General features: G+C 48.1%; 10 protein-coding genes across 10 annotated transcripts; 5 read left to right on the top strand and 5 right to left on the bottom strand.

Annotated features, from left to right (window-relative positions):
* Positions 1–4510: 4510 nt before the first annotated feature.
* Positions 4511–5648, bottom strand: F5J12DRAFT_800649 (uncharacterized protein). Its single transcript, XM_051744337.1, has 5 exons — positions 5205–5648; positions 5050–5150; positions 4953–4966; positions 4757–4895; positions 4511–4705 (listed from the first exon to the last, which is right to left on the bottom strand). Exons 1-4 carry the CDS (start codon positions 5332–5334, stop codon positions 4844–4846), a joined length of 297 nt encoding a protein of 98 aa, XP_051604053.1. The 5' UTR covers positions 5335–5648; the 3' UTR covers positions 4511–4705; positions 4757–4843.
* On the bottom strand, positions 5316–5979 carry F5J12DRAFT_293737 (uncharacterized protein). Its single transcript, XM_051738767.1, has 2 exons — positions 5915–5979; positions 5316–5840 (listed from the first exon to the last, which is right to left on the bottom strand). The coding sequence occupies exon 2, from the start codon at positions 5728–5730 to the stop codon at positions 5350–5352; it is 381 nt and encodes a 126-aa protein (XP_051604052.1). The 5' UTR covers positions 5731–5840; positions 5915–5979; the 3' UTR covers positions 5316–5349.
* Positions 5980–7394: 1415 nt separating this feature from the next.
* F5J12DRAFT_800631 (uncharacterized protein) lies at positions 7395–8370 on the bottom strand. The gene is made up of 3 exons (XM_051744336.1): positions 8070–8370; positions 7916–8008; positions 7395–7848 (listed from the first exon to the last, which is right to left on the bottom strand). Exons 1-3 carry the CDS (start codon positions 8182–8184, stop codon positions 7403–7405), a joined length of 654 nt encoding a protein of 217 aa, XP_051604051.1. The 5' UTR covers positions 8185–8370; the 3' UTR covers positions 7395–7402.
* A 695-nt stretch (positions 8371–9065) lies between these two features.
* On the top strand, positions 9066–10836 carry F5J12DRAFT_293593 (P-loop containing nucleoside triphosphate hydrolase protein). The gene is made up of 3 exons (XM_051738766.1): positions 9066–9170; positions 9231–9937; positions 9987–10836. Exons 2-3 carry the CDS (start codon positions 9320–9322, stop codon positions 10746–10748), a joined length of 1380 nt encoding a protein of 459 aa, XP_051604050.1. The 5' UTR covers positions 9066–9170; positions 9231–9319; the 3' UTR covers positions 10749–10836.
* A 2854-nt stretch (positions 10837–13690) lies between these two features.
* F5J12DRAFT_293472 (uncharacterized protein) lies at positions 13691–14266 on the bottom strand. Its single transcript, XM_051738765.1, has 3 exons — positions 13915–14266; positions 13800–13846; positions 13691–13726 (listed from the first exon to the last, which is right to left on the bottom strand). The coding sequence occupies exons 1-2, from the start codon at positions 14210–14212 to the stop codon at positions 13818–13820; spliced, it is 327 nt and encodes a 108-aa protein (XP_051604049.1). The 5' UTR covers positions 14213–14266; the 3' UTR covers positions 13691–13726; positions 13800–13817.
* Positions 14267–14404: 138 nt separating this feature from the next.
* F5J12DRAFT_800581 (P-loop containing nucleoside triphosphate hydrolase protein) lies at positions 14405–16685 on the top strand. The gene is made up of 5 exons (XM_051744335.1): positions 14405–14427; positions 14478–14630; positions 15075–15685; positions 15735–16112; positions 16198–16685. Exons 2-5 carry the CDS (start codon positions 14612–14614, stop codon positions 16504–16506), a joined length of 1317 nt encoding a protein of 438 aa, XP_051604048.1. The 5' UTR covers positions 14405–14427; positions 14478–14611; the 3' UTR covers positions 16507–16685.
* A 1016-nt stretch (positions 16686–17701) lies between these two features.
* On the top strand, positions 17702–19125 carry F5J12DRAFT_779611 (P-loop containing nucleoside triphosphate hydrolase protein; the record flags this gene model as incomplete). Its single annotated transcript, XM_051742398.1, has 3 exons — positions 17702–18319; positions 18369–18746; positions 18775–19125. 3 exons carry the CDS (start codon positions 17702–17704, stop codon positions 19123–19125), a joined length of 1347 nt encoding a protein of 448 aa, XP_051604047.1.
* A 622-nt stretch (positions 19126–19747) lies between these two features.
* On the top strand, positions 19748–20736 carry F5J12DRAFT_293201 (tRNA intron endonuclease). The gene is made up of 5 exons (XM_051738764.1): positions 19748–19948; positions 20009–20090; positions 20202–20281; positions 20334–20404; positions 20470–20736. The coding sequence occupies exons 1-5, from the start codon at positions 19895–19897 to the stop codon at positions 20594–20596; spliced, it is 414 nt and encodes a 137-aa protein (XP_051604046.1). The 5' UTR covers positions 19748–19894; the 3' UTR covers positions 20597–20736.
* Positions 20737–20876: 140 nt separating this feature from the next.
* F5J12DRAFT_713328 (MFS general substrate transporter) lies at positions 20877–23360 on the bottom strand (the record flags this gene model as incomplete). The annotated part of the gene is made up of 12 exons (XM_051740827.1): positions 20877–21012; positions 21063–21134; positions 21191–21213; positions 21266–21418; positions 21467–21600; positions 21651–22347; positions 22401–22622; positions 22678–22892; positions 22944–22998; positions 23048–23064; positions 23159–23205; positions 23245–23360. The coding sequence occupies 12 exons, from the start codon at positions 23358–23360 to the stop codon at positions 20877–20879; spliced, it is 1887 nt and encodes a 628-aa protein (XP_051604045.1).
* Positions 23361–24748: 1388 nt separating this feature from the next.
* On the top strand, positions 24749–25484 carry F5J12DRAFT_292925 (uncharacterized protein). The gene is made up of 5 exons (XM_051738763.1): positions 24749–24992; positions 25047–25084; positions 25149–25174; positions 25236–25351; positions 25410–25484. The coding sequence occupies exons 1-5, from the start codon at positions 24809–24811 to the stop codon at positions 25433–25435; spliced, it is 390 nt and encodes a 129-aa protein (XP_051604044.1). The 5' UTR covers positions 24749–24808; the 3' UTR covers positions 25436–25484.
* Positions 25485–25605: the final 121 nt, after the last annotated feature.

Genomic DNA, 25605 nt, shown 5'->3' with positions numbered 1-25605 from the left:
CAATAGGAATGCATATGATGCTTTTGACTGTTATCCCTTGGGTGTTAACATGTCTCATAAGAATTTACCAAAGGGTGAGTCAATTTGGATGTTAGATTCTGGTGCATCACATCATGTGACACCTTTTAAAACTGATTTCCTTACTTTTCAAGAGCTTAAAACTCCTTCCCTTGCATCTGCTGCTGGGTTAAGTAGAGTACAACTCTTGGGTGAAGGAACTGTGGTTATTTGCCTTGAAAATGGGCAGAATTTATTGCTCCATAATGTGGTTTATAGTCCTTTGTTCTCAAAGCAACTATGCTCAAGAAATGCGCTGTTGAAAAACAAGTATCACAGCACTGCAACACTTACCAACGAGGTGATCCAAGCACCAGACAGCCAGATTGTCCTTGAGGCATGTTTAGCCTCACTGACTTCACCATTACACTGGTTTGTGGGTGTACCACTTCCACCTACCAATGCATATGCGGACCTTTGCCCTCTGGTTAGGACTTCACTGGAGACTTCATGGCATAATCATCTTTGTCATCCTGCTCAGGTTATTCTTTGTCATCTCTGACAACTGGGTCTTCCTGAAATGCAAATACAGGGGGCAACTTCTTCCTGTAAAGGTTGTGCTCAAGGCAAATTGTCTTCTGAAACCTTTAAACCTTCTTGGAAACATGCAACTAAACCCTTGGAATTGGTCCATGCCAATTTATTGGAATTACCAGTGGAATCTTATTTCCACTCAAAATATATCCTTACTCTTCTTGACAATTTTTTGTCATTCAGCTTCTGTCTCTACCTCCATAACAAATCCAACACTTATACAGCTTTTGCCAATTGGATAGTGTCTGCCCAAAATCAGACTGGTCACCATCTTCTTACACTCCATTTGGATTGAGGGGGAGAATTTATGGGTTCTACCTTTAAAGTGCTCCTCTCTACACATGGTATTACTCATCAATTATCAATCACTGACCAACCACAACAAAATGGTTGAGCAGAACAATTTAATAGGACTATTTCCAAGAAAGCTGGAACTATTCAGCATCATGCATGTGTTCCAAAATGCTTCTGGAACTTTGCCTTTGATTGTGCATTACACGTGTACAATCAAACTCCACTCAAAAGGATTCTCTTCAAGACTCCTGCCAAACTCTTCTTAGGAAAAGTTCCTGACATTTCTTATTTTCACACCTTTGGCTGTAAAGCCTTTGTATGGGTTCCAAAAGAACAATGGAAAGATAAACTGGAACCTCATGCTGTCAAAATGATTTTTCTAGGCTATGAGCCAAACACTAAAGGATATCACTTCCTTAATGGTCAAAAGATCATTTTGTCTTGAACAGCAAAATTCATAGAAGACTCTTTTCCTTTCTGCTTGGATTCTAAAAAGACCAATACCTTTGACCCTGGTTCTGAAAGTGACTCATCATCCAAATCATCTTCCAACTCTGAAAGCCTTCATTCACTTCTGGATCCTGATCAGATCCAACCACCACTTCATCACTGGCAACCACCTCATCCTATAACACCACCAAACCCACAGCAGACTAAAGCTGTGACCAGCCTAGAGCTTCTGGTTCAAATCAACTGATTAGAAGAGCACCTGCTGCTGTACCATCAGTCAACCCTCAAGTTCTTCATCCTCATGAACCTTATATTGTTCCTGGTGACTCCCAAAATATTTGGAGAGCACAACCACAACAATCTGAAGACCAAGAACCACATCCTAAATGTTGTTTTATCCCTGTTTCCTGTCCAGGAAATATTTATGGAGATAGACCTCCAGTTCAAATAGAAAGGGATATTCAACAAAATCAGGATCAAGCTCAACAATGGATTTGTAATGCAGAGCATAATATAAGAGAAAGAGAAGAGGCTTGGAGACACTATGATGAGGAGCATAGACCACCTTCACCAGTCTTGCCACCAGCAATGGTACCTCCTCAGGTTCCTCGTCAGTGGACTGAACATCCACAAGGAACTACTCCTCCATCTCCTCAATCTCCCTTAACTCCACTTCCTGAATCTCCAAAAGGAATGCTGGATCAAGAAGCTGAGATGCATCCTTTTGAATTTGCACTCACTGCTCACATTAAAGAATCACCTGAACATTATAAAGATGTTTTAAAAGTTGTCTCCTGATTTACAAAAGAAATGGTTCAACACTATGAAGGACAAACTGAAATCTATTGAAGAAAGACAAGTATGGACTTTGGTGGATCCTCCTAGAGATCAGAAACCAGTCAAGTGTCGATGGGTTTTCACTATCAAAAGCAATGGTCACTATAAAGCTTGTCTTGTGGCAAAAGGCTTTACACAAGAATTTGGCACTGACTTTGAAGATACCTTCTCTCCAGTGGCTAGATTCAAAACTGTTCAAATCTTGTTAGCCTCTGCTGCCCAAAAGAATTGGGAAATGGAAGCCCTGGATGTTAAAACTGCCTTTTTATATGGCAATCTTGATGAAGAAATTTATATGGAGCAACCAGAAGGTTTCAAAGTTCCAGGTCAAGAGCACAAGGTCTATTGGCTGCTTCAAGCCTTATATGGCTTAAAGCAAGCAGCACTTGCATGGAATAAAGCCTTACACAATTCACTTCTTCATATGGGCTACATATGCTCAAATGTGGATGCTGAGATTTATATTTATTCCTCAAAAGCTGGTATAGTCATTTTCCTTGTCTATGTTGATGATGGATTATTCCTTGGATTGGACAAATGTCTTCTTAAAGCCAAGAAAGAAGAGTTTATGAAGAAATGGGAATCCTGTGACCTTGGAGAAGTAAAAGAATATCTCAGAATTCAAATTCATTGAGATCAATTGAAGAAAGAAGTTTATCTTGATCAAACTCCTTATGTCAAAAAGGTCATTAAAAGATTTGGAATGGAGACTGCTCAAAATGTTCGCACTCCACTTCCATCAGGATATCAACTGGAAAAGGCTCCTACCAACTATCAGGCCACATCCCAAATTTGCTCCCAGTACCAGTCAATTATAGGGTCTTTACTCTATATGGCACTTGGAACTCATCCAGATATTGCCTTTGTGGTTATTTGCATGTCACAATATATGGCTAATCCCACTGAGGATCATTGAAAATAAAGCCTTGCATATAGTTCACTATATTGCTTCCACTCCTAAACTTGGGCTTTATTATTCCTGGACTCAAATCATGAATTTTTGGATTTGCTGATTCTGATTGGGCCTCTAACAAAGACACTTGTCATTCAACTACTGGTTATGCCATTTTTCTTGGCACATCTCTTGTTTCTTGGCAATCTTGGAAACAGAAGACTGTTGCACTCTCTTCTACAGAAGCCAAGTATATGGCTTTCTATGCTATTTGATGAACTTAAACTCAAAACTGAGAAGACCATTCTTTACTGTGACAATATGGGTGCTTGCTTCATTGCTGAGAATCCTGTCTCAGATGGACAATCTAAACATATAGATGTCCAATGGCATTATGTATGCAAAAGTGTACAGGAAGGTTTGTTCAGTATTGAATATGTTCAAACTGACAAACAAAAAGCCAATGGTCTTACCAAATCTTTGACATGGCAAAAAGTTGAAACAAATCACTCATCAATGGGACTTGTTAATATCCCATTTTAGAGTGAGGGGGAGTGTTGGAAATATGATAATATGTCCAATGTCTAGATCCCTCTAGACTTACATGTTTTGATACACATGTTATATCATATGACTTGTCTTCATAATCAGCTCCACAGTAATGTCAATATGACATCACTCATTGCATCATATTCCATAGCATTCTCTGCTATTCCTTACTATATGTAGTAATAGTTTCCTTATACATTACTGGTCCATGCATACAGAAACATGTATATAAACTCAGGGATATTCTCTCATAGTCCCTATCGAATTTTACATTTGTTCTATTGTTCTCTCAAGAACAAGAGCCCCTACAAAACCATTACTCAAAACTATTTGCTAACTCAATCAAAAGGCAAGTGCTCTTGTCTCATTGCTCTTTGTACCGTAGCCCGTCCTCTGTGCAATACATCAGGAAATTAACACTTTACTATTTTTGACCTTTTTGTGACTTTTTGGGAAGGAACCTACTATCTGTACTTTTTTTTTGACCATATACAGCATTTTGAAGAATGAAAAGAGAACAGAATCTATTGAGACAACTAAGTGATGATATATCTAAGCCAAGAAGACTAGAAAATGTCTGAAAATTCAGAGATATTGAGCCATTGGTGTGATGCACACTGTCTGAGAGAAAAATCACAATATCTCTTTGGAACCTCCATCAATTTGAATGTATGTGGTATCTACTGAAAGCTATGAATTAGGTGGTTTGAACAAGACCAAAATCAGCAAGAAAAGTGCAGCCATGCCTGCAGGACATGGGTAATGATAGTAGATTCCTTCCCAAAAAGTCACATTAGTCACAAAAAGTCAAAAATAGTAAAGTGTTATTTTCCTGATGACTACAACAGTGAACCGGTAGCGCCATGGATCATCCTCCGTCGGAGGTATGAAATCAACGGACTCTGTTCCATCCTCGTAACTTTGCACCGGCTGGCCAGAAACCCACGCTCGTCGCTCGGGAGGGTAAAGGGCAGATACAAGTGGTGTTGTCAGAAAGGTGAGCGTCACAGCCTCAAGCACGAACATCGAAAAGACCGTTTGGGAGAAAATCCCTGCTTCCAATCCCACATTCAGCACAATCGGCTCTACCAACTTACCCTAGTGATATATCAAAGATACCCGGAACGAAAGAGGAAACCGTACCCTCTGCAGCTCATCAACGAGCCAACTGTACTCGCTTCTCGCCATCCAAAACCGGAAAGTTTAGTTGCTAAGGTGCATCCACCAAATTTACCCGTGAAAGAAAATAGAGTGATCGCAATCGTGCAAGCCCACGTTATACCTAATAAACAGGTAATGAACTATAGCAGTACATATGGAACCATCAGGGGCCACAAACCATTGTTGAGCAACCTGAGATTAGTGTTCGAGCAGAAAGCGCGAAGTACTGAATATACGAGGAAAAGATGCTACAATATGGTCGTAACGAAACTTACCAGAGGAAGAAAGATGATCGATACCATATCTTCCAGTTTCTCTGTTAGAGTGACTGCAAGTCCACCTTCTCTAGGAACGACAATCCCAACCAAAAAGGCCCCTGTCCCCCAGCGCCAATTAGAAGTGAATTGCCAAGCCATAATAAAAACCGAACCGAAAATCGCATTCACGCCCGCAATATCAGTGAAAAAGGCCAATCCGCACAGCAGTAGTATCACGACCGTCACGTAAAACATGGTAGGACCGTTCTCGACACTCCCTGTTTTTCTTGCTAGCCAGAGCATTGCCCTTTTGACCGGTCATGGTAAGAAAATCGCAAAGGCGACACAGATCAGTAAAGTCAACATAGCTGTAAGTCCGGAGCCAGCGTTGACAAGGGCGATACTCAGTGTCAGTAACGTCCACCCAACTATGTCATTGCCGACCCCGGCAAACATAACAATTTCAACGGTGGTGTCAAGTATTTTGAGCTCCGTGAGGATACGACAGAGTACAGGGAAGACCGTAATGGAGAGTACGCCACACCGGTAAACAACATGAAATGCGTGAATTGCACCGAGGGATCGATGAAGTGGTGGTACAGAGGCGATGAAAGTGCCGAGCCCAGCCAAAGGGGAGAGCGATTCCCGCCAGGGAAACGACAGCCGAGAGGCGTGCATTGCACTTGACGATACTGACATCGATTTCAAGACCGACGAGGCAGAGGAAGCGACAAAGACCGATGTCGGCAACGAGGGAGAGATACGGTAGGGAGTCCTCGGGGAAAATGTATTGCGTAAACCCTCATATACTATTCCGAAAGCCGTCGGACCTGTAAGCGTGAACGCTTGATCAAATCCAGTAACCTACCGAGGAGAAACCCACCAAGAACCTCAGCAATGACCTTGGGCTGCTTTATTCTTCCCAGAACAACTGGGCCATCATGATGTTCGCACCTGACGTGACAAGTACTCCTCGTATCTATACACCCCAGCACGAGTCAACCATCGCTCACCAACTTGGATGATCTATAGCCTAAAAGGACCCGAGCTGTTGTATGCTGATGGATCCTCGCGAATCAGAAGAGCATGCTGCAGGGAGGAACTTCCCAGTGTTCGAAGAAAAGTACGGAAAGACTTGCTGACTACATCACTTCCCCTTCGGCTGCGCGTGTGGTGACTGTCTTAAATCGCTTGATCGTAGCGTTTAAGAGCGCTGGCATCACAAATACTGAGCTTTCTGGCCGGTGCGTGATCCTCGTCAGGCCGTTCAGCTAGGCAAGTGAACGAAGGTAGCGGGGCCAAGTAGCACAATGTTGTTCGGATCCCTTCATTTCGATGTTGATGGCGTTGGACGTCACCGAACATTAACTTCATCCCAAGAACCGGAAGCTGTGTCGCTCAGGGGCCAAGCCCAGACTTGTCCCTTCCAATTCGTCGCTGGTGAAGAGTATTCAATATTCAATATTCACTAGACATCGGCCTATGGCATTTGAGAGCAGTACTATGTCTGACAGTCTTGACGCCTTTGAGGGAAAATTTGTTCAGGTATCTTCCCCACCAGCTAAACTGCGTGCTAATAGTTCAAAATTCTCATAGTGCACTGAATTTTGGCGGTCCCAATCGTATGCATTTTGACCTTTTCTATTGTACGGTAAGCGATATCATTGCGCATTACATGAAAATCCTAGGATTGCTTCGAGGACGGCGGGAAAAGCAAACCATCATGGAAATCATCACCGCGTCCCCGAAGAGTCCCTAAAAGTCTTGTTCAAAGTACTAGTCTCCGCGCGGGGAACCTAAACCTCAATTGCAATTGTGGAGAATTCCTCGGGGAACAATCGGAGGGCACAAACACCATTTGCAGGACGAGAACCTGGTGATCTGCGCGCATATCAGATGTGGTTTGACCCGATTCCCTTCTGAACGATGCACGGGATCTCTGCCCACCAAGGCCAACTGCCTCCCGGCGACCATACTCTGACACACACAATCCAACCGCCTTGCGAACTTGCTTCTGCTGATAGGCCATTCGGCCAGATCTACGGTTTTCGATCAAACAGGAATATCAGATTGCACGTACCTGGACATTCATGCAGTCAATCTTCCACATTCGTATTTCCTCACCGTTCCCGACCTTACGGCGTTCTGTTGTTCGGCCTGCCATTCATTTCCGTGTCCTACAACAAGGGGGAACCGAATAGAACTACATGAACATCACAAGTACCTCCTTGGGCATAATGGTAAGGGCTATCAACTATGAGAAGCAAGTGGAACTCAGTATAGCACTACGCACAGGATCTATAAAGAAGGAAAACAATTACAGCAACTCTTAACATCTCACAGCATCAACAAAGCATACCCACGTGTTGTGTCACATGCCTCTCATCTCGATTGAGTTGGAATGCAGGGATCGCCGTCCAACGGAGATCGCCTGCTGCCTCGAAGCCTGCTTCGTGGGCTTTGTATCGTCTCCCTGAGACTCACCACAGTGGCCGCCCCTGTCGCACACGTTACTGGCTAGAGGCAGAGCCTCACGAGCGCAGCTCGAACGTGGGGAGGAAATCTTCGGAGACGGGAGGAAAGATAACTGATGAAAAGATGGTAATGTGTACGGCGGTGGATCGCCATTGAGAGTCGAATCACAAATAGAACCAGTAGAGTACTTGAGGTCGGGAGTGGAATCCGAATAATAGGCAGCGGGCATCCATGATACGTCCGTCGTCCGCACTTTCTCGGGCTTGCTGGGAGAGGGAACGATGCCGCATTTCACAAGAAGAGAGTCGTTCATAGGTGATACAACATGAAAAGGGTCGTGAGCTACGTCCAGTCGGATGTTCAAACGAAATCAGCGCTTTGGTCCCGGACATGGGCGTACACCGTTTACCTCGTCGTCCATCAGTGCATGCGCTTCTACAACGCTTTCTCCAGATCCTCGGAACGATCCAAAATGCGAGCAAACAAATGATGACCAGACAGCCTACGCTCGTCTGTGTTTGAACTTGCTGGAAAAAATTGACATGATTTAAAAGAGAACTCACCCGCAACCGCGATCAAGTCTTTAGCACAAACGGGTACGGTGGATGAAACCAGTTTGCATTGTTCGCTTGCGGGCGAGTCCGAGCTGCGAGAGAACAGTGAACGCGGCAGATACATAGCGCGTTGACTGAAAGAAATTGACAAGAGGAGAAAATAAGACGACCGTGTAGAGGGTAGCGGTCCTAAGGAGTAGATGGTTGGTTGCGATAGCACCGGACTATGCTGTTATGGAGGGTCTCTATTCCCAATGTGAGAAAAATAGTGGGTTGAGAACGGACACAAACTATTAAGCTTCGGTTTATGATACTCACGGGATGTCAGCCGCCTCCGTAAAAGCAGGTCGTTACCTGTGTATGGCTGCGTGGAGATGCAGGGAATACGATGTTGAACCTCACCTCGCCACTAATTATATCAGTCCCCGTGTTCGCCCGCTGGTCGCATGGGATGACGGATCAAGGCTGTGATCCAGCGGGAGTCCGTCGCACACGTTGTACTGGCGACAACCTCGAGGTCGACCCTGTCGACTGACTCGCCTCGGCTACCTAATTTTTGCACATGTGGTGGGCCTTTTCCAGAACTGCCTCCGTGACAAGCGGATCATCCACCTGTCCAGTGCTGGCTGGGAACCCAGCCTGTAGTACTGGAACAAGATTTAGAATTCAACACCTCTCTGCCAGAGTGCACACAGTCCCACCAATATGACACTCGACAGATAACCAAATACCCAGTGAGTAGCCCCGCAAATGCCAATATAGCCTTGCTGAACCACCTTTGGACCAGGCATGGCAGTGTCACACGAGATGGACTACTACAGCCTGGTGAACTAGTTATATACTGGAACATTCTCTTGCACGTCTCTTCCGTGCAGCAGTAGCTGTGATTCGGTTGTAGATTCGATGATCCAACTAAGGACAGCCAGCTTTCGAGGAGATACTTGTCATGTGCATCGACACGTTGCAGTGATACCTCGTGTCCTGCCACTCTGGTCATTACTCACGTGGCCAAGGCTTCATGTCAGTGCTTGCACCCCAAGCTCAACAGTTCTCGATTCTGATACACCAAATATTTGGTGTTGAACTTGCGATTGAGAGTGGTCTGAAACGGTATGTGACCATACAACCACCAGAAAGCCAGATGCCTTCTGTAATTGCCGCTGATACTAGAGTGTGCGATTAGCTCCCCATACCTATCGATAACAAGGTAGTGAGCATTCTAACTCTCCGAGACGTAGCCGAGCCTGTCGATCGTCCAGATGGTAGCCTACAACATCGTATTTGCCGGAGAAACTGGAGTCGGGAAGAGCTCCCTTATTAATCTTCTCTTTGATCTGGAAGTATCCCCGACGTCCAACGACATTCTAGGAGTCACAGATGAAAGGAAACGATTCATCGCTGTCCAGGATGGGGATGTCTATCGCCTATGGGATACACCCGGTTTGAACGAAGGAACTCACGGGAACGTCTTAACACGCCAAGCCATGAAAGAACTAGAATCTCTTTTCAAGGAGTTAGAGGCTGTGGGCGACGTCCATCTCCTCGTATTCTGTTTCCGGTTCACCAAATATTTCACTACTGGCCTCCAAAGAGTATTCGAATCCGTCATGGCTTCTATACACGGTAGTCAAGTGCCTATCGTTGCAGCTGTAACGCATGCGGACGAGATGAGGCAGACTCCGGAAAGCTGGTGGAACCTAACCGAGAGTCAGCGCCAACAAAAAGAGTTGATATTTGCAGATTACGCCTGCGTATCAACTTTGGAAGATGAGGACTATCCTCCGACACCGGGAAGACGGGAAAAGGCCAAGCATGACATGTGGCGGTTGATCAAGAATCGTGCCAAACCATTGCTACCAGACAACTCCCTTCCCAAGGTAGAAAGTCGTACGGTTCAATTGGCCATCGCTGACATCCCAAACTTAGGAGGTCAATGTAATTCTTTTTGGACAAACGGGAGTTGGGAAGAGTTCGGTCGTGAACTTGATCGCTGGTCGGCCTGTTGCCGAAGTTAGCCCGGATGCGGAAGGTTGCACCATGAGCTCTACAGAATACCGGTTCGTAGTGGGAGCACACGATTTCCGCATCTGGGACACAGTTGGTCTTGAAGAGCCTGCAGTCGGAATGAACACATATTTCGGAGCCATATTGAAAGCGTTGCAGCTGATCCGTGGGGTGGCAGCTGCCGGTGGGATCAACCTTCTCCTGTTCTGTATGCCAGGTCGAAGGGTCACAAAGACTGTCCAAAGCAATTACCGGTTATTTTATGAGATGCTTTGCGAGAGTAAAGTTCCCATTGGCCTAGTCATAACCAATTTGGAACGGGAGAAGGACATGGAAGACTGGTGGATGCGAAACAAGAGAGCTCTTCACGACCACGGCATCAAGAGCGTTGGACACGCTTGCGTAACTGGATTGCCATATCTTCCGGAGAAATATGCATTGTCCAGAGCTGCAATATACGGCTTGCTGACGGACTGCGACCGTTTCGGGAAATATATCATGCCCCCTGAAATTTGGTTCAAGAGGGTGGCGAGGAATATGAAATCGCTTGTCACGGGTGGAAGCCTACCGAAAGGCGAGAAGCTTACACAGGCGTTATTAATGCGGGGTGGGTTGAAGGAAGATGATGCTAGGCGATTGAGAAAGTGCCTCGAGGAGCCTGAACATGAAGGTACGTGTTTTTAAGCAGCTACCGCGGGACTCCTTGCTTTCTAGACACAAGATGGGAATATGTATGACGAAACTGCTTAAGCTTTGCGTGGCACAGAACCTTCCTGACCATGTAATGCCAGGTACTAGCGCACTTTGCATGCGGATCGATACAGATGCTAATCGACTTCCCTCCTTTTACTCGTCCACCTGTTCTTATCCATGACCTCACCTTCCATCTCGTTATCTCCTCCCGACGTAGCGATATGCACTTTCGTCTTACTTGGGGGCCTTCAGCTGCCGAGGTATATACAGTTGCCTTTACCTTAGCTACTTATAGTAGCGTAGTCTGTCAACCTCATCATGTAGTTGAACGCATACCCAAGTGTCTGCGTTCAGATCTAGAGATTGGAGCACTCGAGCTTCCTCCGCTACGGAACATGGGTCACCTGGGCAATAGTTGTATGTATCGTGTGGGCGGGTGTCGTGAGGCCAAACCTTAGCCAATGGTTGAAAGCGAAGTGCCAGCGTTCCGTCCATACTGGTATACATCCCTCCGACATGACCTTCGCGCACGCAAAGAGAAGGAAAGAGGGTGGCGAGCTGTGAGTACCGTTATTGTTACTAGCAACTGGCAGAGCATTCGTTTCATCTTAGGGCATTCCGAGGTTCCTCCCCAGTAGTATGTAACTGCCTGATAGCCTCATCATCAAGGGAGCCAGATTTTCTCCGTCTCCTGCGGATTATAGGCTATTGGAACAGAATACTTAAATTTGGAGAACTTCCAAAGGCTTCTTATTGGTAAGACAATAAAGCAACCAGTCGGAGATCTAACGACGTGCTTCTGCCAAAGGACGTATGATTTCAAAGGTGCGTCAGCGCCAACCACTCCAATGTCCCAGCGGCGTAGACGTGTGCACAGCCACCGCAATTTTTTTCGGAATAAACTGACTTAACGGACTTAGCTTCCTTTGGGCACAACGTTCAAGATGACTTCTTGTACTGTATGGTACGCACCATCCCATGCAAGACCGACGATCACAGGTGTTTGTGCGATAGAACACTCTTGCACCCATTTTCGACGTGTTCAATGTTGTATGATCATCACCGTCTGTGCTGGAACAGCAAGTGCCTATTCTTTACTAAAAGGCAGGACGCCTCCTGCGGTCGCTGCCTGATGCGGATCCAGTTGTATAGAGCTCGACCTCAGAACGCTCTCGATTCGGACCAGGGACAGGTAACGGCCTCCAGTAACTAATAGCAGCAAGGTAGTGAGCATTGGCACTGGTCGGGACGTGTCCGAGTCTGTCCATCCCTTGATGGTAGCCTACAACATTTTATTTTCGGAAGAAACCAGAGCTGGGAAGAGCTCGCTTATCAACTTGCTCTTTGGTCTGGAGGTATCCCAAACTTCCAGTGACGTCTTAGGTCTCACCGCCGAAAGGAAACGATTCGTCATCCTTCACGATTGGAACGTCTATCGCTTATGGAATATGTCCGGTTTCAAGGAACGACCCCGACGAATCGTCCTCCTACGCTAAGCCGCGAGAGAATTAGGAACCCTCTTTAAGGAGTTGGAATTTGGAGACGAAGTCCATTTCATCGTCTTTGCTTCCAATTTGCCAAGTTTTTTTTTTACCACTGGCCTCCAAGGGGTATACGAGTCTGTCCTTTCTTCCATCCGTGGCACCCGAGTGCCTATTGTCGCAGCCTTAACTCACACGGACGAGATTCCGGAAGGTTGGTGAAATGGAACCGAAGTTCAACGCGAGCAGAAAGGAACGAAATCGAGAAGTTATACTTGTGTCTGCGCTGGATGACAAGGATAATCCTCCAGTGCAAGGAAGGCAGGCCAAGGCCAAGGATGACGGGTGGCAGTTGATCAAGATGCACACTAGACCATTGCTACTGCCCGACTCCCTTCCCAAGGTAAGGAGATATATGGCATGGTGCGACTACACGAGTATCACTCACCTCCCTAACTCAGGATATCAACATCATTCTTTTGGGCGGGCAGGAGTTAGGAAGAGTTCGGTCGTGAACTTGATCGCTGGTAAGTAGCTTTGCACCTATCAGACGCATCTTCTTAGGATGTCGACGAAAGACTCAGCACTAGCATGGGGATTACAACCCATCGCACGTACTGCCTGGATGTCTGAGCTACAAGGTATCTCGTCAGGTAAAAGGCAGAAATTTTTGCAGGGCAGGACGAAGAATGGCTGGAAGCCCATCGAAGATCTCTAAGGTTACACGTGCGAAGTGTGAGGCTATTCCAAGCGCCCTTCTCAAGCGCTCCCGCAGAACATTGAAAGCATTTTTCAAGCGGCTGGTTAATAAGCTTGGGACTCTCCGCAGCGTCAGATCCACTCGGACCAAGTGAAGATGTCCGCATCTGATAACTTCCCTGAGATAAGTAGAACATTGAGGTGGCCAAATTAAGAACACCCTCCTGCAGCGTGTCACTGGGCCCCAGTAACGGCCATAGCGGCCATGCGAAGGGGCAAAATCTTCGCCCCGAGGGCTTTATATCATGGATATTGTCATCTGAGTCGAGTACCCAAGTATCTCGTGTATCGTTGGCTATTCCGTGCCGTGTTCTCTGCCATACCAAACTTCGCGGCCCAGACCCGACAGTTCCCAGGTTGACACACAGGTTCTCGCGGTGCGATTCGGCTTCTCCAGAGCATTGTGGAGCGATGGTTGTCCATTTGTTCACCTAGTAGCGATAACGTACTTTCTATGATCAACATTCAAAGCTGGGTAACAGGGATGTCAGAGTGTAAGCCCTCGAAGCGGACTGAAGGTACTGACCAGTGACATCCAGGTGGTGCCTTACCATGATTGTTTTTCCAGATAGTAGCCCGAAATGACATATCCGCCGAAGAAAGCGCAGACCGGAAGAGTTCTCTTACCAACTTCCTCAGTATCATACTATCAAAACGTCCTGCGACGTCTTATGAACCACCTACAAAGGGCAGCGACTAATCACCCCTCAGGGTTGGGACGCCTAATGCCTACAGGAAAGGTCGAGAGGCATACTAAACCATTGGTATCGCCCAACTCCACTCAGAAAGTAGGAAGACGTACAGTTCAATTAGTCACCACCTACATCGCCAGACAGACAGACAACGGTCCTTAAGACGGTCGTGAACCCAATCACCGGTGAGAACGTTGCGGGCGCTAGCAATACAGACGCTGATACCTGCCACACAATACCAGTTAGAGCACATGACCTCCGCATCTGAGATACCGCTAGTCTTAAGGAGCCTGCAGTTGGAAGTCGCTGCCATACTGAAAGCACTGCAACTAATCCGTCGAATGGCAGCAGCCGGCAGGCTTGATGTCCTCCTGGCCAGCTCAAAGGCTCGCAGAAACTGCCCGAAGCAATTATGAACCGTGTTACAAGATGCCCGCGAGATGAGGACATCCAGCAACCAACCAATGTGAAGCGGAAAAACGATATGCAGGAATGGTGGATGCGAAATGAATGACTTGAGCATGATGAACGTTGGCACGCCTACATTACTGGACTGTCCATGCTGCCAAGGCGGCCGGAAGGGACAACTGATGCACATAAAACAAGTGCAAATAGTATAGGCGCCTCAGTGGGTCTTCCTACCTGGCGTCTACTGTAATGGTATGGGCAAGGGTTGTCCAGCACCCATCCCACTAATACCTGCGGACATCATACGGGTGATGGGTCGGTCAGTCAGCAGTAAATACTCCCCGATGGCAGTTGTGGACGTTGCTAGACACCTCTATTAGGATCGAAAGACCACCGCAAGTATGCTCAACCTCTGGACACGGCACTCAGCGTCAGTACGTGGCAATACCTAGTACGCACAGTGCGATACGACACGCCACCTCATGCAGGACAGACCGTCACAAGTAGTTGTACGATGGCGGGCTCTTTCACGTGTCTTCTTTGCAGCAGTAGCTGCGTTTTGGTCGTGTATTCTATCGGAAATAGCAGTGCGCTTTCACTCTGGAGGTATTAGACAACATCTCGATCGACACGTTGTAATGCCTCAGCCGCCTGGATTCCTCGTGTCGTTTCGACCATCGCGAACGTGTACACATTGCTTGTCCCCATCCCTGTCATCCAAAGCCCGGCACTTCTCAGTTGTCATACTGATTCTCTTGCATAGCGACCCAGTTTGCTTAGTACGTCGTGGAACGGTGGGTATCCGGTCGTTCGCTGGAGAGTAGGATACTGTCTGTGCTTGTCACTTAGAGCTGATTGATAATTATATTTAGTTTAAACAGTGTGCTTTTTTCCAAGCTGTCAAAGCGGGCTGAGGGTACCTCTCATCCTGGCTCTCAGAGGTCCATCATTTAACTCGACGCTCTTCCAGATGGTAGCCCACAACATTGTATTTGCAGGAGAAGCCGGAGTTGGGAAGAGTTCTCTGATTAACCTACTCCTCGATTTGGATGTATCTGAAGCCTCCAACAACGTCTCAGGGGGTACCCGCGAAAGGAAACGATACATCGCGATTCAGGATCGAAATGTCTATCGTCTATGGGATACACCTGGTCTCAACGAAGGCACCCAGGGGAATGTCCCACAACGCCGGGCCATAAAAATACTGGAATCTCTTATCAAGGAGTTGAAGTCGGAAGATGGAGTCCATCTCGTCGTGTTCTGTTTCCGATTCACCAAAGTACCAACAGCCGGCCTCAGAAGGGTATACGAGTTCGTCCTCGCTTCCATTCATGGTATACAAGTACCTGTCATCGCGGCAGTGACACATGAAGACGAGATATTGCAGATATCAGAAGATTGGTGGAATGGAACTGAGGTCCACCGCAAGCGAAAGGGGATGACGTTTGCGGCTTACGCATGCGTGTCTACATTGCAGGATGTGGATCATCCCCCGATGCAAGGCAGGCGAAGCAAGGCTAAAGATGATATGTGGCAGTTGATCAAGACACATGCTAAACCATTATTACCGCCCAACACTCCTCCTAAGGTAGGAAGGAGGACGAGTCAGTTGGTCGTTACTCACTTCCCCATCTTAGGAGATCAACGTAATTCTTCTTGGGCAAACAGGGGTCGGGAAGAGCTCTATCGTGAACCTGATTGCTGGCCAGCACATCGCGCGTGTTAGTCCGGACACCGATGTCTGCACTATGAGCTCCACGGAATATCGGTTCGAGATGGGAGCGCACGATTTCCGCATCTGGGACACCGCAGGTCTTGAGGAGCCTGAGGTCGGGGCAAACGGATACCTCACTGCAATAGCAAAAGCGCTCCAGTTAGTCCGTCGGTTGGCAGCCGCTGGCGGAGTCAGCCTTCTCTTGCTGTGCATGCAAGGTGAAAAGGTCACAGGAGCAGCCCGGAGCAATTACAGGCTATTTTACGAGATGCTCTGTGGGAGATGTGTGCCAGTTGGTTTGGTCATAACCCACCTGGAACGGGAGGACAACATGGAAAAATGGTGGGAGAAAAATGAGGAAAACTCTCGATAGATATGGCGTCAAGAGCGCTGGGCATGCTTGCATCACTGGGCTGCCATCTTATCCGGAGAAATACGCACTGTCAAGAGCTGCAATATATGGCCTGCTGACGGACTGCGACCACTTGGGGAAATACACGATGCCTCCTCATATCTGGTTCAGGAGAGTGGCGAGGAACATGAAATCACTTGTCATGGGAGGAAGCCTACCAAAGGGAGAGAAGCTGACCCAGGCGTTGATAACGCGGTGCGGTTTGAAGGAAGCAGACGCTGGAGAACTCAGAAGGCTCCTTGAAGAAGTTGATGATGGGTCGTCATTAGCGGTTACAGCATAATATTACCTTCCATACCCACCATACGAGTGTGGGCCATTAATTTATGCGCGATCTCGTGGAGAAGACGACCTTCCTTAGAGTAGCCCTAGCAGAACGATCAAAACACCCTCGATATTGCTCAGAAACACACGATGCGGTCTTCGAATGATTTACGAGGCGGGGTTATGGAGCTCGTAGTGGTCGACCTTTACGGACATCCTGAGTCGTTGGTCGTTGATCAAACATGAAGAGATGGATGTTCACAGTGGTCCATTCAAGATGCTTAATGACGAGTGTTCTTGCCAAGCCTCTAATGCTTTTTGACATTTATTTGCTTGAACTAATTCTTGCTGATACCCCGACTCGCATATGCACTTCAAAAACAGTGCTCCGAACTAACGTGTCACATTTCCGCATGCCCGTCGTCGGCTGACGCGCTCTTCCAGACGTCCAACTCTATAACACTAGGTGTGCCCGCTCTCTGTTCACTCTTCCATGTGCAAGAGCATTTCGCCGGTAACCGTGAATCTGTGCTTTTGTCGGCAATAACTTCGTACATCTGCGTGCGCTAGGTGCTCCGGCACAGAAATGGACTGACCCAGCAATGGCTCTCGGCGTATAATCAATACCGGGTGAGTGGGCTCGCAAACCCCAACGCTCAGGCTGATATGGCCTTGATGTTGAACCACCCTTAGCCTAGGACCGTGACCCTAGTCACAGAACGATAGAAAAACTGCAAGTATTTTACCCTCTATACGTGCACTCAACCTAGTGACAATTCAGAGATAGACTGACACAGGTGAACCGGTTGTGCCGTAGAACACTGTCTTTCATGACTCTTCCGTGCAACAGTAACTAAGGTCGGATGTAGATCGCAAGTATCCCGCTAAAGGCAAGTGCCTTCAAAAACACGCTCGTTATCTCCATCCACATGTTGCACTGATATCTGGGCGCTTGGATCCCTCGTGTGCCGCTGACCGTCATTCACGTGCCCAACGTTTCATGCCAATACCCGTAGCCCAAAGCTCAATGTTTCTCTATTCTGACACACTGATTCTCCTGGGTTGAACTTGCAATTGCAATTGGTTCGTGCATTCTGAGCGTTTTGAAACGGTAGGTAACCTTATCCACCAGAAAGCAAGGGGCTTTCTGCAACTGCCGCCTGCAGCTGACATCTTCAACAGTTAGGACGTGTCTGGGCCTGTTGATCGCCTAGATGGTAGCCTACAACGTTGTGTTTGCGGGAGAAACTGGAGTCGGGAAGAGTTCCCTCATCAACCTTCTCTTCGATCTGGAAGTTTCCCCGACGTCCAACGACATTCTGGGAGTCACAGACGGAAGAAAACGATTTATCGCCATTCAGGATTCGGACGTCTATCGCCTATGGGATACTCCCGGTTTTAACGAAGGGACTCAGGGGAATGTCTTAACACACCAAGCCACGAAAGAACTAGAATCTCTCTTCAAGGAGTTAGAGTCGGCGGATGGAGTCCATCTCCTTGTATTCTGTTTCCGGTTCACCAAGTTTTTCACAACTGGCCTCCAAAGAGTATACGAGTCTGTCGTTGCTTCTATACATGGTAGTCAAGTGCCCATCGTTGCAGCAGTAACACATGCAGACGAGATGAGGCAGATTCCGGAAAATTGGTGGAATGGGACCGAGCCGCAGCGCAAACAAAAAGGGTTATTATTTGTAGATTATGCCTGCGTGTCTACTTTGGAGGACGAGGACTATCCTCCGACACTGGGAAGACGGGCAAAGGCGAAGAATGACATGTGGCGGTTGATCAAAGGACATGCTGAACCCTTGCTGCTGTCCAGCTCCCTTCCCAAGGTGGGAGGACACATGACTCTGCTAGCCATCACTGACATTCTCGACTTAGGAGGTCAACGTGATCCTCTTCGGACAAACAGGGGTCGGGAAGAGTTCGGTCGTGAACTTGATCGCTGGTCGGCCTGTTGCCGAAGTTAGCCCGGACGCGGAAGGCTGCACCATGAGCTCTACAGAATACCGGTTCGTAGTGGGAGCACACGATTTCCGCATCTGGGACACGGTCGGTCTCGAAGAGCCTGCAGTCGGAATGAACGCATATTTCGAAGCCATATTGAAAGCGCTGCAGCTGATCCGTCGAGTGGCAGCTGCTGGCGGGGTCAACCTTCTCCTGTTCTGTATGCCAGGTCGAAGGGTCACAAAGACTGCCCAAAGCAATTACAGGCTATTTTACGAGATGCTTTGCGAGAGTAAAGTTCCCATTGGCCTTGTGATAACCTATTTGGAGCGGGAGAAAGGATATGGAAGACTGGTGGATGCGGAACAAGAGAGCTCTTCACGACCACGGCATCAAGAGTGTCGGACACGCTTGCGTAACTGGGCTGCCGTATCATCCGGTGAAATACGCACTGTCCAGAGCTGCGATATACGGCTTGCTGACGGACTGCGATCGCTTTGGGAAATACATCATGCCGACTGATGATTGGTTCGGGAAGGTGGCGAAGAATATGAAATCGCTTATCGTTGGAGCGGGTCTACCAAAGGGCGAGAGGCTGACCCAGGCATTGGTAACGCGCTGTGGCTTGAAGGAGGATGATGCTAGACGATTGAGAAGGTACCTCGAGGAGTCTGAAGGACACGTTCTTTGAAACAGCTACGGTGGAACCCCTTTCTTATCGTAGCAGAATTACCGGAGGGTGAGAACCTAGCCCAGGCGGTAACGCGCTGCAGCTTGAAGAAAGCAGGCGCCAGACCACCCAGAAAGCAAGTTCCTTGAGAAACGCGGATGGCTGCTCTCCACACACACGATACGATTGGCTAATGCGTACCGCTTGGCCGCCTTCCTAGATTTTCATTCGCGAAGAGGATAAGCTCGCCAAGTTAAAACTTAAAGCACTCGAGGAGCCCAGCAACGATAGCCGGACTTTATGAATACTGTAACACAAGGATCACCCACTGACAAAGTCCCGCTTGTCAGCCTAAGCAAATCAAAGAGCGGAACATTTGGCCTTTCTGCTGTAGGACCCACCGACGAGGGATATCATGATGCATAAATAGTGACTGCAGGACACATCGTCCGGGAGTATAGTCTACTATGCTCGATCTCGGGGAAAAGGCAACTTTGGTGCTCCGGGCTGCAGCTCTTTGGCAGAACGAGATGACCTAGGTGAATCAGAGTATCTCCGATGAGTTTCTCGGAATTTCGCAATGCAGTATAATTGAGTGATTCGCAAAGTACTTGATAATCGATGATGAGATGAGATGTCGACGGCTAGTCCATCACATTCGCCGTCGCCGGCGATCAGTTGACATACCATCATTACCACCGGTAGGATAGCTTGACTTTCCCCGACTTTCCTCACGAGCTTTCAAAGTCATGTGGATCAAGGAATATCTGGTGGCTTTACATGGGGTAGTATGAGCTTGACATCTACCATGTCTACGGTCACCAACATGCAGACTCACCCATCCGTACGAATTTCTGCTTGATACCCCGACTGACGTATTCTGACCCTATACCGCGAAAAACAGTACCCCGAACTAACCCGTTACCTTTCCAAGTACCCGTCGTCGGCCGGTGCACTCTTCCAGACGTTCAACGATATAACGTTGGGTGTGCCCCCCTCCTCTCTCTCTCTTTGCGCCAGAGCAATTTGGTAACCACGAATTTGTGCTTGTATCGTCCATATCGTTGTCGTACACCTTCACGCGCTGCGTACCCCAGCCCAGAAATGGACGAACGTCGAACTTGCAGACTTACCCAACTGTCAACGAGCTGCTATTAAAGGTCTCCGACCTTCGTCTGTGAGCTCCTTCCGCGTTCACGTTGCCGAGTATTATTAACAATGGTACACAGGACGACGGCGAACTCCCGTCTACGTGCGTAGTCCTCCCCTGCTCCCTCGCCGAGTCAATCAGCACATCTTAGTACGTTTCGCTCTATACTGTTTTTGACTGCTGATGAGAACGCATCTAATCACTGCCTATTATAGTTTCAGTGCTGCGTTCACTAGCTTGGGCGAGAGCGCGTCAAAACAAATATATCTCGCGATTTGCGCTGAAGACTCTTCTACTGTGTACTACAAAATCAGCAAAGGGATTGTTAAACCATCTATCTAAACTCCCGCATCACGCGTAGGCGCATCGTCTCAGCAGCCGGGCCGTGTTACTAGTCGACTGAAAAGACATTACCACTTTCGGGCAGAGATATGAATAGTTACATAACATTAGTGTACATGAATGCAAAAGCATTTGTACTACAATAAATGAATATGCTTGAAATATTGAGATACGCCAGGAGCATACAAACTGAAAACGAACAAGATCCCCAGAGTCATATCTTCCAAGGGGACATCAATCATGGGCCCGATCATCGTCAAATGTGCGAGGAGCACTCACCCTAATGTCCTGGCGTCTCATGCAAAAACAACACGCACCCTGCTCCGAGCATGTACACCAATATGCTGGCATACACCGGGAAAGCACGGTTGACTACGAGAAGGACTCCTCCTACAAGGGGGGCTATCATTCCGCCACTAGATAATAGGTTGGTGAACCGGTGACGAACTGCATGGATGGTACCCACATTCGGGACAGAGCAGTGGCTATCCCACATGCCGTTCCGCGGACTCCGGTAGAAAAGATCTCCGGAGTCCACCTTGTAAGGAAAGGTATGCACTTAGTCCGGGCTAAAGTTTCTTAGTATCCACTCACCCATATAGTATGGCGTACGTTGCCTGTCGGGTCGTTGAGTCAGCATGACTAGGGAGAGAAGAAACTAACACTGACAGTTGAGCACAAACTAATCCCCAGCGAGCTAGCGCGAATCAAAAACGGGCCGCTAACGTTGACGAATAGAAAACAGCAGATGGCAGTAAGGATTGTCATCCCTACTAGCGATCCTTTTCGTCCTAGCGAACTCTCGACCAGATATGCTCCAAGCTGAATATTTACGTTAATATGAGTAATAAGCTTCCGCAGCGCACTTACGATAGCCCCGGGACATCCGCCCAAGGTGTAAATGACCACGTCCGATAGATTATCTTCCAATGATCTCGACGTCTCTTCCCTTGATGAGCTAGTCTCCAGGAGTTTTGGGAAGAAGACGTTGAACATCGTATAAGCTAACGCGTGTCGGATTAGCAAGGTCCTACTAAGGCCTGGTTATGCGCACCCAAAGTAAGAAAAGACCACGCTCCCCACACCAATATCGTTGTTCTAAACCACTCCGGACTCAACACTAGCCGTATGCGGTCCATCCACTTTGTCAAAGCACCCCTGCAATGCATCCCTATCTGTTCAACCACGACGATCGAGGACGTCCTCGACCTTGAGGGTCTCCCTTGTGAGTGGCCCCTAGGCATGACAGTTCGCCTCTGCTTGGATTCTGTATCCACGGCTGTTTGCATGGGCGCTCTGGAAGGACGGACGTCAACGTCCCCTCGTACAAGGTCGTGTCCCAGTGGAGGAAACTCCTCTACGGGTGCAATGAACGAATGATAGTCCAATGTATTGGATGATTCATCTGTTGATCGGTAGCCTTTCACACCTTGGTCACCACTGGGTTCAACAGGAGTAGAAGTAGCATTGCTATCTGCAACAGCAGTAACGGGGCGAGTGGGGGTCTCCGAAACGCTGGAGGACGGCAAGAATGGTACGCGTTCGCCTGAAGTTGCCGACCCATTGACCTCTGGCTCGGGCGGGTGACGATCGTCTACGTCATCTAACTCGAGGGGGAGTTCTGATCCATTAAAGCGCGAAATGAGCTGGAGGTTTTCGAGTGCTTCTTGGTGTCGTCCTGCTTGAACGAGGTATCGGGGCGACTCGTGCAAGCGGAAGAAGAGTATTCGAGCCAGGAACAAGGACAGGGTCTGGGTCCCTCGTCAGTGACACTTCCAAAGAAAAAGCTGAGCAATCAACCCACGATAAGTCCGAGAGTGACAAGCATGTATTGCCAACCCCTATTGTCAGTTGACGGGTCACATGATTGATTCGGTAAACAAGAACGACCCGGCATAACGATAAGGCCAACGAGCGCGGAGACAACGGAACCGATGGAGAAGAAAATGGAAAGTGCGGTGACTAAATATTGCTTGTTCTTTGGCATGTGTTCCGAGAGAAGCGTGCCATCTGTTGGCAGCGAGCCCTTTCCAGGTGACTCAGTAAAACCTGCGTTGAGGATGAGAGACCAGATTGCTTACACCTACTGCGCTCCCAAGCAGAAAAAGAAGCACGCACAGTGCCCAAAACGAAGAGGCAAAGGGCGCCAGCATACCGAATACAGATGTGAAGAACAAGGTAGCGTTGAATGCAGCACTACGGCCCAGGACATCTGAACATGTTCCCCAACCGACGGCGCCTAGCATCATTCCCGCAAACATTGATGACGAGAGTACTCCGATATAGCTGTCAGGAACTATAGACACGAGGTGAAGGTGACAAGACTAGTCCAGGCGGTTTGAGATACCTGAATAATGTTGCTGTACCCTTGGAAGGATGATTGCTGTGGCCTGAATCCACATCTAGACAAGACGTCAAGAGCAAAGGACACTTCTAGAGTCCACGACTTACATTGTCTGCGAGCCATCCTGTTGTTCGGGTAAGATTCCACGTCAGTACCCATGGTAAACGAAATAATAGCGTCGCGCAGTAATACGCGGTGTTCACGTAGACGACACTCACCGAATCCACATAATGATAATAATGTCCATTGATAACTCCCTGCGACACTGCGCGTGAGTTAGAGATCGAATACGAAGCGTCGACACTCACCCATTCCGATGCGATCTATGGTCTTGTCTAGTCGAGTTCTGCCGTCATACTCGAGGTCGATGCCCTGCTCAACATCCAGATCCCCCTCTGCATCATAATCATCATAACTCATGGTCGTCTGAGATTTTGACTCGGTCCAAGAGGTAGAAGGATCAACAGTCGCAGGCTCCATAAGTGGGCGGCGTCAGTCAAGTTTTTATGAGGTTCGAGACCCAGACTTCCTAAATGGGATGTGGGGCAGGAATTGTCTAGTGGCCGATAGAAACGTCGACCTACGTACTGTAGGGATACTTTCAATGCAACCACCTAGTGGTCGGCGAGGTAGAAGGTGACAGAGGCTGTTGAGGCGATGGGGTGTCTGATTATTCAGTAGATATACAACTTTTCAAATGCCGGCGCCACGAGCACATCGCAGATTCCTAACTCGTGCTGATGGCATGGATGTGTGTCATCAATACAATACGCAAATCGATACCCATGCGACCTTCGGTCGTGCAATTAAGTGCCACGATAATACATCAATACACATGTTGGTCACCGTATCAGCGGTTCACATGTGGAGGCAGTAATTTAAGATACCGGTGAAGGTTTGTGTGTCAAGAATATGATAGCTTGCGCCAAGAATGGATGCGACGTGCGATGTGTCCAGCCCACTCCTATTCCAGCGTCGACCAATATAGCCTAGTTCGTGATAGCTTGCTTCGTGAACCTTGGACAACAGCTTCGAGATAAATAAATTCGCTGCCATGCTGCGTCACTGTCCGGCGTAGTCTTGGGAGAGTGGTCTCTTGAAATGGTATCCGCAAGTACACCTGAATGCTGGATCACGGGCGGCCAGATCGTGAGTACATAGTAATAGTCGTTCGGTCTGGCTGTCACCGGCGAAGTAAAAGCAGTATCCTACATCCACAGCACAATTATATGTGCAATTGCAGATTCTCGTCCAGCCTCGAGACGGAGGGGTATAGCCGGCGCCACGACCGGTAATTCAGTCAACAGTTCGCAAACCCTTGCGCCTGTAGCTACCAATGCATTTCTTGGTCGCGTTCGGGCCCACACCACCTATGCATAGGAGTGGAAACCTATCCGCATTGGAACTACCAACCTTGCCAGAGTAATCGGGGTTTAGGGAGGAATTTATGTATATGGGCGGTTGGTTAATAGAATGGCAACAACTTCTGCAAACTTCACGAAAAAAGAACAGAGCACCGAAATTTTGGGATTCTGTGGCGTTCACATCACAGCTGATTCGGCCAGCAACGCTTTCGCCAATTGGTGGCACAGGATCAACTATCAAGGGCCCGTCGTCGTCTAGTAGATTACCTGTTGAAATCCTTTTCGAGCGTCATCCGAAGGGATGTGTAACATGTTCGATAAACTACAAGAAAATAACCAACAGAAGCTTGAGAAGATCGATGGTGTCATCATCACTCGGAGGCCCAGAAGTTCGGCGACCTCCCGAGAGACGTCTTGGTCGTCACGTGACCGCATATTCTGCGTTGTTCCTCTGAAGGTTCCTACTTGAGTTGTCTCTGTTGTAAGTCTCTGTAGCACTGACCAATGTCTGTATCGTCCGGAACCAGCTCTCCAGCACCTACGACTCCAGTGTCCTCCCTCATATCTCTGGCTTCAACAGCGACGAAGGCGCTAGTGCCACCAAAGCAGAAGCCAGTCAACATCTTTTCAAACGACGGGTCGTTCTTGGAGCGGTTCCAGCGCAGTAAGAGGGTAGTAAGGATCATCCGTGCGTTGCGATAACAAACCAGCGTTACTCACAAAAACCCAACCAACACAGGAGGAAGAGGAGAAACGGAAAGCAGAACTGGCACTCGCAAGGTGGGGTCTTTCCTCATTATACTCATGTCTCGTTGCTTATATGCACCTGGTTTCGTCCATGCAGGAAAAAGGGAATTTGCCCATAGATTTGTTAGTTTTTCGATGAACCCCCCTCTCGTGACATCCCTCTGACCATGCATATATTGTACAGAAAAACAGGGGCAAGCGTCATTTCCCTCCCCCTGATGCTTCTGACGCTAGTAACGACCACTGATGAACAAGAGAACCCAGCAAAGAAGCCCAAACGTGGTGGTACTCCTCCACTCAGTGGGTTGGCCTTTTTCCCTGTTGCAGCGCGTATCAACTTACAGCATCGGCATTTTAGCAAACTACCAGAAGGAAGTCCACTAGCCTGGATAGCAGGATCCTCAAGGATACCGGAACTGGCGTCCGCCCATTTGTCAAGTAGGATCGAATAGGTCCGTGAGTGGCCACGAGTCCTGTTTTGTCTAGGCAGGCCAGGGGTCCGTGCTGATACGGTTGCCACGCGGGTGGTTGCTTCGCTTCTTTCGCTCACTTCT

The sequence above is a fragment of the Pisolithus orientalis genome (genome assembly GCF_024613125.1).
Source record: "Pisolithus orientalis strain OTSU chromosome Unknown F5J12scaffold_3, whole genome shotgun sequence".
Lineage (NCBI taxonomy): Eukaryota > Fungi > Basidiomycota > Agaricomycetes > Boletales > Pisolithaceae > Pisolithus > Pisolithus orientalis.
This window is presented reverse-complemented; position numbering and strand designations above follow the sequence as displayed.

Bases quoted from the DNA above. Each gene is read 5' to 3' on its own strand.
- F5J12DRAFT_293737 (XM_051738767.1), bottom strand. From the start codon at position 5,730: ATGTCAGTATCGTCAAGTGCAATGCACGCCTCTCGGCTGTCGTTTCCC.
- F5J12DRAFT_800631 (XM_051744336.1), bottom strand. From the start codon at position 8,184: ATGTATCTGCCGCGTTCACTGTTCTCTCGCAGCTCGGACTCGCCCGCA. The intron at 8,009-8,069 runs GTGAGTTCTCTT...AGACGAGCGTAG, and splicing joins AGACTTGATCGCGGTTGCGG to GCTGTCTGGTCATCATTTGT. The intron at 7,849-7,915 runs GTAAACGGTGTA...GACTGGACGTAG, and splicing joins ATGCACTGATGGACGACGAG to CTCACGACCCTTTTCATGTT.
- F5J12DRAFT_292925 (XM_051738763.1), top strand. From the start codon at position 24,809: ATGTCTGTATCGTCCGGAACCAGCTCTCCAGCACCTACGACTCCAGTG. The intron at 25,085-25,148 runs GTGGGGTCTTTC...TCGTCCATGCAG, and splicing joins GCAGAACTGGCACTCGCAAG to GAAAAAGGGAATTTGCCCAT. The intron at 25,175-25,235 runs GTTAGTTTTTCG...TATATTGTACAG, and splicing joins GGGAATTTGCCCATAGATTT to AAAAACAGGGGCAAGCGTCA.
- F5J12DRAFT_293472 (XM_051738765.1), bottom strand. From the start codon at position 14,212: ATGCTCAAGTCATTCATTTCGCATCCACCATTCCTGCATATCGTTTTT. The intron at 13,847-13,914 runs GTATCAGCGTCT...GACCGTCTTAAG, and splicing joins TAACTGGTATTGTGTGGCAG to GACCGTTGTCTGTCTGTCTG.
- F5J12DRAFT_293593 (XM_051738766.1), top strand. From the start codon at position 9,320: ATGGTAGCCTACAACATCGTATTTGCCGGAGAAACTGGAGTCGGGAAG. The intron at 9,938-9,986 runs GTAGAAAGTCGT...TCCCAAACTTAG, and splicing joins CAGACAACTCCCTTCCCAAG to GAGGTCAATGTAATTCTTTT.
- F5J12DRAFT_800581 (XM_051744335.1), top strand. The intron at 15,686-15,734 runs GTAGGAAGGAGG...TCCCCATCTTAG, and splicing joins CGCCCAACACTCCTCCTAAG to GAGATCAACGTAATTCTTCT. The intron at 16,113-16,197 runs GTCATAACCCAC...TATGGCGTCAAG, and splicing joins GATGTGTGCCAGTTGGTTTG to AGCGCTGGGCATGCTTGCAT.
- F5J12DRAFT_293201 (XM_051738764.1), top strand. From the start codon at position 19,895: ATGAGCTTGACATCTACCATGTCTACGGTCACCAACATGCAGACTCAC. The intron at 20,282-20,333 runs GTGAGCTCCTTC...AATGGTACACAG, and splicing joins AAGGTCTCCGACCTTCGTCT to GACGACGGCGAACTCCCGTC. The intron at 20,405-20,469 runs GTACGTTTCGCT...TGCCTATTATAG, and splicing joins GAGTCAATCAGCACATCTTA to TTTCAGTGCTGCGTTCACTA.
- F5J12DRAFT_800649 (XM_051744337.1), bottom strand. From the start codon at position 5,334: ATGCTCTGGCTAGCAAGAAAAACAGGGAGTGTCGAGAACGGTCCTACC. The intron at 5,151-5,204 runs GTTCGGTTTTTA...GCTGGGGGACAG, and splicing joins GGGCGTGAATGCGATTTTCG to GGGCCTTTTTGGTTGGGATT.